General features: G+C 33.9%; 1 protein-coding gene across 1 annotated transcript in view; it reads left to right on the top strand.

The window, feature by feature from the left end:
• LOC145661488 (organic cation transporter protein) overlaps positions 1-13,410 on the top strand; it is a 168,632-nt gene that overhangs the window by 99,195 nt on the left and 56,027 nt on the right. Inside the window, exon 4 of the mRNA XM_081726807.1 lies at positions 5,140-5,243. Within this exon, the coding sequence (XP_081582933.1) occupies positions 5,140-5,243 (104 nt within the window). The remainder of the gene's footprint in view (positions 1-5,139; positions 5,244-13,410) is intronic.

A 13,410-nucleotide genomic window follows, 5' to 3' on the forward strand; every position in this document is an offset into this window, starting at 1 on the left:
AAGCAATCAGGAAATCGAGATTTCAAGCACTGAAAATTCTTTAAAACTAACAACTCAAGAAATTGTAACTCACTGAGATCTTGAAATCACAGTATCAATAATGTCATTGAAGATACGCACATATTTAATTTCTGAATCTGTTGAGTCATCTACTTTACGTCTTTTATTAGAAGGTTCCCGTTGTAATCCAATTCTACTTTTCTATAAGTCTTCAAAATCGTTTCTTGCATTTCTAAGTTGAGATACCATCTTTTGTACTTTTTGGATACAATATTTCACATCCAAGGTTTTACTTTAAGGAATGTTGAATAGTATATCCGTGCGGAGAAATGCAAAATCGAAATCCTTCAATGATAACTCACACATTGTTTCTTTTTTTCTTTTTTGTAGTCATGAAAGCTTCGGTGTCGCAATTATCTCAATCTTCTACAATGTTCTCAGAACACCGTAAGAGTTCTATTTGATTTTCATTTACTGCATTCACAATTTTGGAATTGTAATTCCATCTTATAGTGGAAACCGTTGGAAATCGCTTAGTTACTTCTGATCCAGCAAGCGCGTTACAGCGTTTCGATGAATATGAAAAGAAATTTGGAATGCCATTTATTCTAAAAAATATTTTACATTCCTTGATGTGATTAACATACTGTGGAACAACGAGATTGAGTCTGTGATGATAGCAGTGTATGGTGAGTGCACTCAAACACCTTTTCACAAAAGATTGTAAACCGTTCAAATGTCCAGAAAATGTGGCAGCTCCATCCATAGCCTAATGCTACAAGCTTTTGCTTACAATTAAGATGAGAGAGAATTTGGAAAGCATGCTCACTTAGAGCAGTCGCAGTGCAATCACTAGTAACATCTGCAAACCAAATGTCTTTCATGAATTGCCGTCTTTCATGTACCGATTGAATGTTGAGAGATCTTTGCAATGTCCGTAGTTTTGTCCAAAATTATTGCTGTAAGAAGTGTATTGTTTACTTCTGACTTAATTTTATCCAGAATTACTCACCAAACACATTTAATAATATAATTCTGAATTCTGTTTGACGTTCCTTTAAACACTCCCATGCTGTGAAGATGACAAGTCAACATGGGCGCCCGAACATTTTTGCTACTAGCATGTTATGCTAGACCACTCGGCTACCAGAGCCGACAACTATTTTCGTTTATTTTGTGCTATATATAGATCATGTCTTGTGATATCGCATCTGTATCGACCAATCAGATCAGAGGATATGCTGAAACGTTTGGGATCCGCAAATATGCACACGGGCGCTGACTACAGTTGTGTCAGAACAATTGAAATAGTGTTATTTTACAAAAATAGAGAAATACAAACAATGATATCGTTTTCTTTGGTATATATCTATCACAAAATACTTTAATTAAAATTCCAGGGGACTAGCCTAGTCCCCTAGTCCCCTTGACGGCACGCCGCTGTATTTTGCATATCCTTAGATCATTGTGTTTCTCTAGTTAAGGACTTCAGAAAATTAGTACTGGACTAAAGAAAATTATATAAAGGGACTATTACCACAATGACATTAGATACCATTAGATTTTCTTCGTGAATTAGCAATCTCTTGATTAATTTAACGCTACTTTCCCTACTCCCTGTCCTCAGCCAGACATTTAATTTCCTTGTAGTGTCGCTTTTCTATATGTATCATTATCGGGTCCGTATATTTCAATCGCATTCTTTTTCTCTCGATAACTTTTCAACTGTCATTTCCTCTATAGCCAATAGCATAATTCCTCCATTTCGACATACCCTTCAGTAGTATAGTATACTCTTTTTCTCTCCTACCATTTACAAGACTCACATTTGCTGTTTTATCCACTCATCTAATTTTTAACACTCTTCTGTAACAGCACATTTTGAACGTTTCCCTTCTCAGTTTTCTCATCTTCCTCTCATCTTTTCCTAGTCCATGCCTTACATCCACACATCATAGAAATGCTTTCATCAGCTTTTTTTCACGTATGTCGATATTCTTGGTCAGCAGATTTTGTTTTTCTTCAAATGCCTTCTTCACTTGAGCAATTTTAGATTTTGCATCTTGTTTACATCTATTATCGGGATTGCTTGTTATTTCACTTCGTAAGTAACAGAACTTATAAATTTCTTCTACCAATTAATATAATTAGTATAAAAGTAGTAAGTCTGTAGAGCAGAGCAGGCCCAACAGTCGATCGCCGCTGAGTGTCAGGTAGATAGCGAAACTATTAAGTTATATTACCTGAGAAGACATTTTACACACCAATCGCTTCTTTTTCTTAAATCAATTTAGGTGAAACGATTTCGAATAAAAGGATGAAAACACGCCATCCATAAAGAATGGGAACATCTCCTTTGTTATGTCAAATGATAAATTAATGTGTTTGCTATGTAACGCTTACGTTGCTCTGATAAAACAAAGCATTTTGGAAAGGAATTACTTCCCTAAAAGGGGAAACATACCTCCGTCCCTCCAACAAGTAAATTAAAGGAAGTGAAAATACAATCCAGTGACAATTTCACATAGGCAGATCGCCAAAGAACTTGATAGATCGCCGAAGATTTTCTTAGTCTGAGGTAGGTCACTGAATCAAAAAGTTTGGCTACCGCTTACCGAGAGTATAAAAGGAGAACTATCTGCATCTATCTTTCACTTTGTTTGATGTTACTCATATACTTTGAAACCAGAGATACGAGTGAATATTACTCACATTCGGTCAATTATGTCTATATTTTCAATTGATTTTAAATTTTGGTGTTAATACTGACATGATACTCTTTCAAAATGTTTTATCCCGAACTACAAACTCCGTAACAATATTCCTGGTTTTTTCACAAAATATTATTTAAAATGTATTTTTGTTGAATTGTAACAAGTAATTATGTCATGAACTTATTGCAAGACGAACTGTATCTATCAAGTAGCAGGTAGGTTGTTGTATAAATAGTGGTTTCCTTAGGCAAATCATTGATTTGTGGTGAATGTATCAATGAGTTTAAGTATGACATAAAGACCTGCCTCATACATATTTCCTGTGCAATCAATTCTGAAAATGTAATGATTATTGGCTCAATACAGTTACCAAGTCACGATATGCTGTGATTAATATAGACTAAACAATGAAAAGAATATAATCTATACAGAATGATGAAGAAAGACTAATGAGTTTCTAACGATAACTAATATACAGTATGTCCAAAACTCAATATAATATATTTAGTATGTTTAGTATATTGCTAGAAGAAATAATATTAAATGACGAAACACTGATAATCTATTACTATCAACGATTTAGACTTTAATATTAAAGTTGTCATACTGCATATTTGCTATGCTCAAAACAGGAAGAATTATATAAATAAAGCACTGTAAAGAGTGCTAATAGAACAGTCTATATGTACCGAGATATCGAAAACGCTATGAATGAAGGCATGGATTGTGTTAAAGCATATGCCTTCAGTAGTTTTTGTGAAATGAAAAGCTTTGAAGCGTTTTCAAATTAACTTCAGCAAAGTCAATTTCATCTTTATCCTTCTTCACTTGCGTCTTCTTCTTCTTCTTCTTCTTCTTCTTCTTATTATTATTATTATTATTATTATTATTATTATTATTATTATTATTATTATTATTATTATTATTATTATTATTATTAGATTCAATTTAAGTGTCCACAGTTATGGCCTTTAGGCTAAAGGAGACAGTTGATTAATGAAAGTACTGATTGTGAAATTATTTTTATGCTCTCCCATCTGGAATCGAATCCGGGACCATGTGTACCATATGATTATTATTATTATTATTATTATTATTATTATTATTATTATTATTATTATTATTATTATTATTATTATTATTATTATTAAACTTTATATTCCTCTCTTTTTGAAAATATCAGAAAAGGGAGAATGTTTGCGAAAATTCAATTACAAATTTTAGAAAATCAAATTTTTATTTGATCCTTGCTGCTAAAAAAAGCAAGCTCAGGATAATGTACGACAAAACCAAAATCACCATAATTCTCTTTTCTTCTTTTCTTAATTATACCATAATGATGCTTTTAAAAATCGCAGAAAGTTTCGAAATTGAATAAAATTTAGTCTACGAAGCAAAGTTATAGTTCACTGAAAGGGAATAATTAATTTTCGGATTATTGACACTTCTGGTCTAACTTAATTATGAGGTTTAACATTGACAAACTTACTGTGGTGCAATAGTCAGATGATCACAAGTTTAAACATACAAGAAGTGTTGGAAACCATTTTGTAGCACTGAATATAAATAAATAGAGGGGTCTTCTAGGACTGCAATGATTTTCAACGCATGATCCGTAATGCTCTTTGCCGTCGCAAACGTCCTTTTTCAAAAGTTAAGTACTCAACATGAAAATTCGATAAAAAATATTCTAACTACCGCAGAACAGCTTAGTGGTTCGCGAGTGTAATTGAGATTGCTAATGTTACCCACACTGCCTGATGGGTTGAACATCCTTATATCTAAGGTATGATTAGGAAATGATATCCAGAATCATACCAGGTTATATGTAGATGTGGCTGTTACATGTAATAGAGAATTGAGGAGATAAAACAGATACAAGGAAAGATTAAACACATACACCTCTTTAAAGTAATATTACATGACCACTACAATTGCCTGACATTTAAAATAACAAATTCTTACAAAACACATTTTTGAAATTACGACCAGAAAAGTACGAGAATCAACATTTATGTTATGTACTTTTCATTTTGCTTCTGCCAACAATGATGACAGATTAATTAAGAGTTCTTTGCTTCACTTAACTAATTTTATTTATTTACTTATTTTTTTACTTATTTTTATTTATGTTTTTCAGAAATTATGAGGGATGTGACGTATTATTTACGACGATTCCAAATCACGAGAAACTTGAATCTTGTAAACTTTAGGATGAACAATCCATCATACTAAATCTTTTTGCATAAAAATCTTCCTCATACACTTTCTCACCAGCAAGAGAGTTGAATTACAACTCAGTTTCATCTTTAAAATACTAAGGATTGACCAGATTATTTTTTATAATAGCTAACATTCACCGTGTTGGCTTGAGATTATCCTTAAACATATATAATAATTAATCCTTTTTTTCATTTCTTTATAGTGGGACTTAGTATGCGATCAACGTTGGATGAAAGCAGTAGCTCAAGCAATGTACATGTTTGGAGTGTTTGCCGGTGCAGTTAGTCTTGGTAGTTTAGCAGACAAGTAAGTGAACTTAATTTCTTCATGTAAATTAGATTGTAAATTATAATGGAATGAATTGAACATCCAGCAACCAACCGTGTCGAAGATTCTGTGCAAACTTTTTTGTGATTTTATCCCTGTTGATTATAATTGTTGTATCTTTGAAATCGGATGACAAAACACGCTATTTTCTTTCTGTTGGAGCATACAAACTCTAATACGAACCGTTAATTTCGTTATTAGTATTTAGTGATGAAGCCCCTCCTCAACCTTCCTGGTAAAGTTAAGGAACATAATGTTAGAATCTGGAAGGTGGAAAGCATACATAGCTAAGAAGAGTATATGGATAGCACCATCATTGTGAACGTATTTATCACTACAACACAAAGTTTCCGGTCTCTTATTAATCGATGAGAAAATAGTACTGGAATTTAGCACATGAACATGTTAAACATATTGCTTCTACCGCAGGTGGAACACAACAGAGGTCCTCCTCCATTTTCACGAAGTGTAAAGTATATTCAATTGACGACTAGCAGACTGATAGATATCCGTGCTGGTTGCGCCGATAACAAACTTTTTTCCTTTTAATCCGTGTCCATGGGCAAAATGCTATATTGTTATTAATACTAATATCTTGATTATTATTATTTCTATGGTAATGTATTTTAAAGATAGAGTTTTGCAAATTACTTTTAGAACTCACTATGTATGGTAGTCGAATCACAGAAGTAATTCGTGGTATGCTAAAACGTACATGATAGAAATTAAGATCTCCGTAATTATTTGCTTCGTTTCTTTTTAAAAATGTAAAGCAGAAAGGAAAAGTGTATTTTTAATTCTTACCCATGCAACCTTATCATTCTGAAGGATTTCTTCGAACTACTGATTTCTCAGTAGCTTTTGATTCTATCTCAGCTGACAATATCGACTGTACCCGTAATCGTATATGTAAAAATGTATGTATGTATGAATGTTTCAGCAAACTCTGGAACGCCTGAAGCAATTTCAACCAAATTTGGTACATATATACAGTATAATCTGAAAATAACATTGTGAGGATAAGACACCCTCCGGTACTCCTATGATGAGGATGAGAAAGGGGTGATGTAAAAGTAATCAAAAACGGCCGCTATTAGTGTCGGCTCCATAGTTTTCGGGTCTTGGCAAGGGAAGTTCGGGAGAAAGCACTCGCCTGCAGGGAAATTAAGTATGTCTTTTGAAAGGCCAATTCATGCTGATTACAACTAGCTAATAAAATTCTTGTACGGTTGAGAACTGTTTGAGAGATTCAACTTGGAAGTTTATATGAAAAATTGAGTATATGCGCATTTAAACGCGTTAAGTACAACATTATTAGCAACGAATATTGACATACGAATTGAAATCTATCGGAGGTAACAGAAAAAAAAAACTGTTTTGCAATAATTAACGGGTTTGTTAGTTAGTCACTATATTGTTTACAGTAATGATGGGTTACAGGTGAAAATTAGTCACTGTTGTTCTTCTGTTCTATGTTTCGATATACATTTGGATTGTGTGCTTTTACTCAGGATCAAAGTTAGTTTGAGGGATTTTTGGAAGGAATTTTCCGACATTCTCCCACTTTTCCCTGTTCAAATACGTTATGGGCCCCAGTACATAGCACCTCTGGATCATGTTGAAGAGAATGATCTATAAGCCATGACTTTCCAATGAAGAGTGTTGATGCAATAGCTCTACAAGTCTACGATTTTTTTTATACTAACATGATTAGTGGGCCCCAGGGACTTACTCTGTTGCCCATGACACCTACTTTTTGTGTATGAACATATCTTTGATATGTTTATCGAATGGACTAGGGTTGATTCGGATGTCCTGATATCATGTTCAAGTCGATTCCTTGTGAGAATGCCTATTAATAGAACAGTAATAGGCAGGATCAATTCACTTGAACTTCCTTCCTCTAAATTATAATCAGTGGGATTTTTTTATTGATTCAGCAATTGGCTGTTTTCTGTGTGGAACTGCACGTATGGTAATGGATTGTTATCAGTGTTTCTTCCAGACATGATTTGGGGGGGGGGCACTGCCCCCCGGAGCTCTGAGAGTGCCCCTCCAGAGGAGACCAAAATATTATAAATAGAATAGTACCAGCAGTGACCCCCCGGAATACTAAGTGTGCGACCCCGGAACACTGATTGTTATGATAAGTCATACCTTCAAAATTTCTTGTTGAATGAGAGAAACTATACAAAAATATTATTCTCGGATGGAGTCTGCGGATTCCCTCCAAATCACAGGTACTGTAAATACCATTGCCCTTCCTTTGTCATTAATACAAATGCTTGGGTTGGTTGCACATGCACATGCTGCAAACAATATGTACCTGAATTTGCTCAACATTTACTTTGATTACAATTTTACAACCAAAACAACAATCTTCTAATTAATATTGTTATGTGCTGGTTTGTAAAGGGAATGAAACTTTTCCACATACGTATTTCTTATCAGAAGCCATCCGCACAGTCCATAGAGACAGATTTGTTTATAAAACCAGAAATAATCTAAAATCCCTTTCTATAAGGATGTAACGAGCAGATCAATACATATATAATCACCTGATACTTTTATTTGCACTAAAAATTATTCTTGATGCATATTTTTGGGCCTTACAGGCGTTTGTGGTCTTAAGCCAAGGGTGCCGATCCTGAGGGGCCGGAGAGGCCCGGCTCCCCCATGTATTTTTATGAATATGCATTTTATATGTAGGTTGTATTTTTTTAAAAATGAATATGCAATATTTGTCATAATTTGAACTCAATTTGTCTTAAAATCACCATATATACTTTCTTAGCTTCTTGTCTGCAACCAAACACACATCTGAATGCCACCCCCTCCAAGTTACAGAGAAATCGGCACCCTTGCTTTAAATCCATCAGGCATGAGGGGTGACGTCCCTCGGTTAGCATGCTATCCGGGAAATGAGAAGGAAGAGAGAAATGGGAAAGAGAGAAGCGACTTGAGATCTGTATTATGTACCACTTAAATATGTATCTGGAGTGATGAGGAAACCCAGGGAAAATCTCACCCAGGGAAAATCAAACCCGAGACCTCTCGAACCAAAAGCGAGAGCGTTAGTATTACGCTAAGCAGGGTCACTATCTGCACAAAATAAAACTTATATGAAAATCTATGAAAAAATTAGGAAAACATGTTTTTTTTTTGGCACAACAAAAAAATACAATTGATTAAGAGCTAAAAAAAAAGTCGGAATTTTTTTCTAGAATTGCCAGTCAAATTTGTTATTTTCACTTCAATGTACCATAATTAATTGATTGGCGAGAATTAATGAGGACATCAGAGGAGACGAACAATCAATTTAACTCAGTATGGGTTTACTCAGTACATTAGAACATTGTAAATTAAGTAAGAAATCGAAATTAGGAACATAAAAGGAGAAGTTACATAAGAAAAAGATCAAACGAAACAAAATCAAACGTCATTAAAAAGAACAAACGAAGCTAAACGAGTAAGCACAAGAGAAAACAAATAATAATAATAATAAATACTTAGCAGAACGTTTGTTGGATCAATACCACGAGCAAAATCAAGTATTTTACACAGGAACTAGTAACAGGATAATTCCCAAAAATAGGACTAAAATTGATAATTGAGTATTTAGGACATTCTGGCATACTGTACTGAATACTCCGAAGGAAAAGTATATTCTTCCATTAATCACTAACTTGTATCGATGATTTTTGGGAATGTATTACTGGTAGAAATGTCAAAAAGCTGGCTTCTTTGGGATGAAGGTCTTTCCCATAAAAACCCTGCTTTTCTGAAAACAAAATAACTGGAAATTCCTGCTTCTTTTAGATTTTTGTAACTTACTTATTCAAATACTATCTTTGTTTTCTTGTAGTGTACAATTAAGAAAGTGTCTTTAAAACATTCATTACATGTAAGTCTGTGAAGTTCAGTCTGGGGATATTTTGGTTGGTTTATAAACTTGTATTTCTTTGGATGACAGCAACTGTAGATTATGGAAACCAATAGTGTAAATTTATCAAGTAACTTACCTGGAAATTATATATCTTGTCATATGTGTTTTACGAGTTGCCTACATATAAAGAAAATCGTAGACACGCAGTGAAATAGTTATTGCATCAACACTGTTCACTGGAAAGTCATGGTTTATTGTTCATTCTCTTCAGCATGAAACAAGCTTTCCAGAGGTGCTATGTGTTAAGGTTCCAGGGATTTCTGGAGGGAATATTCCCGACATTCTTCCAGTTTTTCCTGTTCAAGTACGTTTGGGATCCCAACACATAGCACCTCTGGAAAGCTTGTTTCATGCTAAAGAGAATGAACTATAAACCATGACTTTCCAATGAATATTATTGATGCAATAGCGAGTCTACGATTTTCTTTATACTAACAGGTTAATGGGCCCCAGGGACTTACTCCATTGTCCATGGCACCTAATGTCCATATGTACATTTGTGCATGGACATATCTTTATTATGTTTATGGAATGGACTAGGTTTGATTCAGATATTCGGATGACAGGTTCATGTCCCTTCCTTGTGAGAAACAGATCAAAACCATTTTTGTCTTGGTATGAAATTTAGCTTCCATTTCGTTCTCCGTTGAATAAAACACTTTTGCGTGTTTCATATTTTAATAGAACATAATTTAAGTTCACTTTTCACAATTAAAAAATTAAGAAAAGTTTTGGATATGATGTTATTTAAACTGTAGTAAAACTAAATTGCTCACAAAAGTACTTCTTTCTTTACTGGCAACGAGTTGTTGATTTGCCATGAAATTCTCCTGAGCTTCCATAGGAATTTTAAATATTTTCATCGAAATCTTCCCTTTGACATAATTTTTCCCGCTCCTGGTATATGGTATGAGCATGCAAGAGTAAATTCGGTCTGAAATAGAAAAAAAAAACTTGGGTATTGTATTTTTAACCGTTTCTTCCTCGAGCTTTAAGGACCCCATACGCGCAATCTCCTACATAAAAGATGTATTTAGCTTCGCAAACGTCACAAAGTGGAAGTTTTAGCTTATGTATAAATTGTAAACAGTAATCTGATTCACCTAAACCTAACTCCTATATTTTGGGGTTGCCATATTACCCGATTTTAGCGGGTGCTACCCGATTTTCAGGTCCTATATTCATCTCCCGCTTAACCATTTCTTAATCAAGAAAAAACATCCGCTTTTTTGGATTGGAGAAAAAATCTCTAAGACGACTTTGTTGATAGAGTGTTGTTATATTCAACGTAAACCGCTACATCTCTTTGTCAATCTCAAGTGCGAGTGGACAAATGACAGAAACAAGATGAACGTAGAAACTGTCAAATTATTACTACTGGTTTTGTACAATATGAAAGACGTATCATGCGTAGAAGTTTATGATAAGATTTTATGCAATCGAGATTTTTTAAAGAAAGTTAAAGGAAATGAAAAATGTAAAAAAAAAAAAAAATGGCATAATCATACACATTTTGGTTCAACCCATGAATATTAGATATAATGTATGATCTCATGGGTGCGTATTTCTTTAATGACCACTCTGTCCAGTTCAGCTGAACAAGTCCATGTTTTTACCTAGTCCATGTGTTAATCTAGTCTTTATATATTCAGATATCATTGCAAATTAAATTACGATTTCCTTAGCATTTTGTTTATATTAGATTCATTAGCATTACTTTTTTACTTTTAAAATGTTTATGCTGTATCGCATATATTGTGAAACAGTGGTAATTTTGAAGGTTAGTACGATTTCAAGTAGCAATTTTTAACCCTCTCCAACCCGAAGTTTCGTGTGTGATGGAAATATATATATATATATATATATATATATATATATATATATATATATATATATATATATATATATATATATATATATATATATATATATATATTTCTGTTGCAATGATGCCGAGCCCTAGATCCTCTGTTTAGTTTCACCGCGAGTAAGTAGAGGTATCAACTTATGAGATTGGCCCGATCGAAGAGTGTAATGATAACATGGGGAAACTGCATGAATCATTATTAGATTTATGATTATAAATACTTAGTGATGCCAAAAGTTATCAACAGGCTGGAAGAAATTTTATGAAATGGACCAAGACCACTCAATATGTTTTACCTTTCTTATAATACAAATTTGAAATTATTTTGTGTTTCTTAGAGAGGAAACCGTATGAACAATATCTTCTATATAACGCTTAAAAAAAAAAACTTGCCTTACAGATATCTTACTGTAATACTTACTTTACAATTCAAGACTCACACTTGTTGAACTTAATAAAGCATTAAAGGCAAAAACTAAATTTGCTTTACTTTAGTTTCGTTAGAAAAGTATATTGGAAGTGTCACTTAACAAAGAAATCATTTTTTTTTTAAAGAAAATGATCCGAAGGATCGTAGGTCTTTTTATTTGTAATACACATGTTCATATCAGTACTTACGGTTTAGAATCCCCCGCTTTTCTAATTTTAAAATATGGCAACTCTACTACATTTTCAGAACAGTTACTGCTAACATCATGAAACGTTTCACTAAAGCACTTGTCGTTGAATATTACTCTTCAAAGCTCTGTAAACAATTCGTTAGAACTAGAAAACACATTACGTTCAATGATTTTCACTTTTCTATCGAATGACAGATTTTCTATCATTCATGAATTTTTCGTATTTTTTATCTTCAGAATACAATAATTAAACGTCTATTTTATTGTTGTAATTGGGAAAGAAAAAGCAAGAGCGTACTGTTATTTCTTCATTAAAATCGAAATGTTAAAAAAATACCAAAATTTTCCAGGCTGGAAATCAGTGGTTAAAAACTTTCAAAAAATTTGATTTGCTTAAAGCCCATGTATCTCTAATCGCTGGTAGTGTATGAGGGTTATTTTAGGTATATAGTCGCAGTAATTCTAATATTACTTGAAACAAATGACATTTAGAACGCAGGATATAGGGACTTGTTTCATGTGGAATGTCTGTATAATAAACAATACATCTGCGTAAAAAAAAAAAAAAAAGTTACATTCTGTTGTACTGGAACTTCACTCCGTATCAACCCTCATAAAAATTTGCGGGAATCAAATCGAAATTTTGAGTGGATATTGTATGTTTCATGACCTATGCATACCGATGAAGTATTTTTTAGACGTCCGCCCATCTTTCCATCCGTCAGCACATATATGCATGAGTGCAGAGGCAGCAGATCTTAAGCTTTAAGGTTATACGGAATTTCTCACAGAAAGGTTTCATATTTTCACCCCACACACGAAAATGAAAGTAGTTTGCTGGTAAATGTAATACGCTGCCGTTTGCCTGACTCTGTAATTCGGCCCTCTTGGAGGCAAAATAGTGGGATTAGTAACGACTTATATACGTATACTGTGAATTAACTGATCTTGCGCCAACCGCACTGCATTCGAGCTGTGATCATAACTCGGAGCTTACATTAACAGTAGGTCTCGTCCTCCATAACCTCGATGTTGAAGGACGAAAAGCAAAAATTCAAACTCAAAACTGGAAGGTAAATAAATAACGGCTCTAATGGTTTTCCTCATATTATCTCTTAACAACCCAGTATTTTTAGCATGATTTGTTTTCCTCGGTTTTCCTAGGGCAGTGATGGGCAAACTAGTGGCCTTGGGCTAGATGAGGCCTCCTGAAACGTTCTATCCCACGACATTATTTCTGATCTGAGTAATGTAAAGAAAATGAAATCTTAGAGTTTTACGTCCCACTCTTATGCTGTGTAGGCTAAAGGGAATGGTGATGCAAAATTAATGAAACAGCGGAATGAAGAAAGTGGGAGGAAATGGGAGAACCCCGAAAAAATCTACGCACACGGTGTTTGTTCGCCATAAAGCCCACTTGGTGCGAGCTCGTGAACGCTCTACCACTGAGCCACTGACCGTGACAAGTAATATAAAGAATAGTGTTAATAGATGTCCTTTTTAATCCAGATAAATACCCTCTTTTTCGGGCCCTAAAAATTACCCGGCTAAAGTGAAAAGTCAACTTTTTTAGGGGAGGGAGCACTGACAACTATTCCAACTTGTACTATTGTTGTCTTTAATAAGTTTCATTAGTCCACCTAAATTTTTATTCTTTTTCTTTTCTTTCTTTGCCCCTCCGTTTCACTACCGCTGTTCCAGGTGATAAACTGG

The sequence above is a fragment of the Thermobia domestica genome, chromosome 1 (assembly GCF_964235325.1).
Source record: "Thermobia domestica chromosome 1, izTheDome1.hap1.1, whole genome shotgun sequence".
Taxonomy (NCBI): domain Eukaryota; kingdom Metazoa; phylum Arthropoda; class Insecta; order Zygentoma; family Lepismatidae; genus Thermobia; species Thermobia domestica.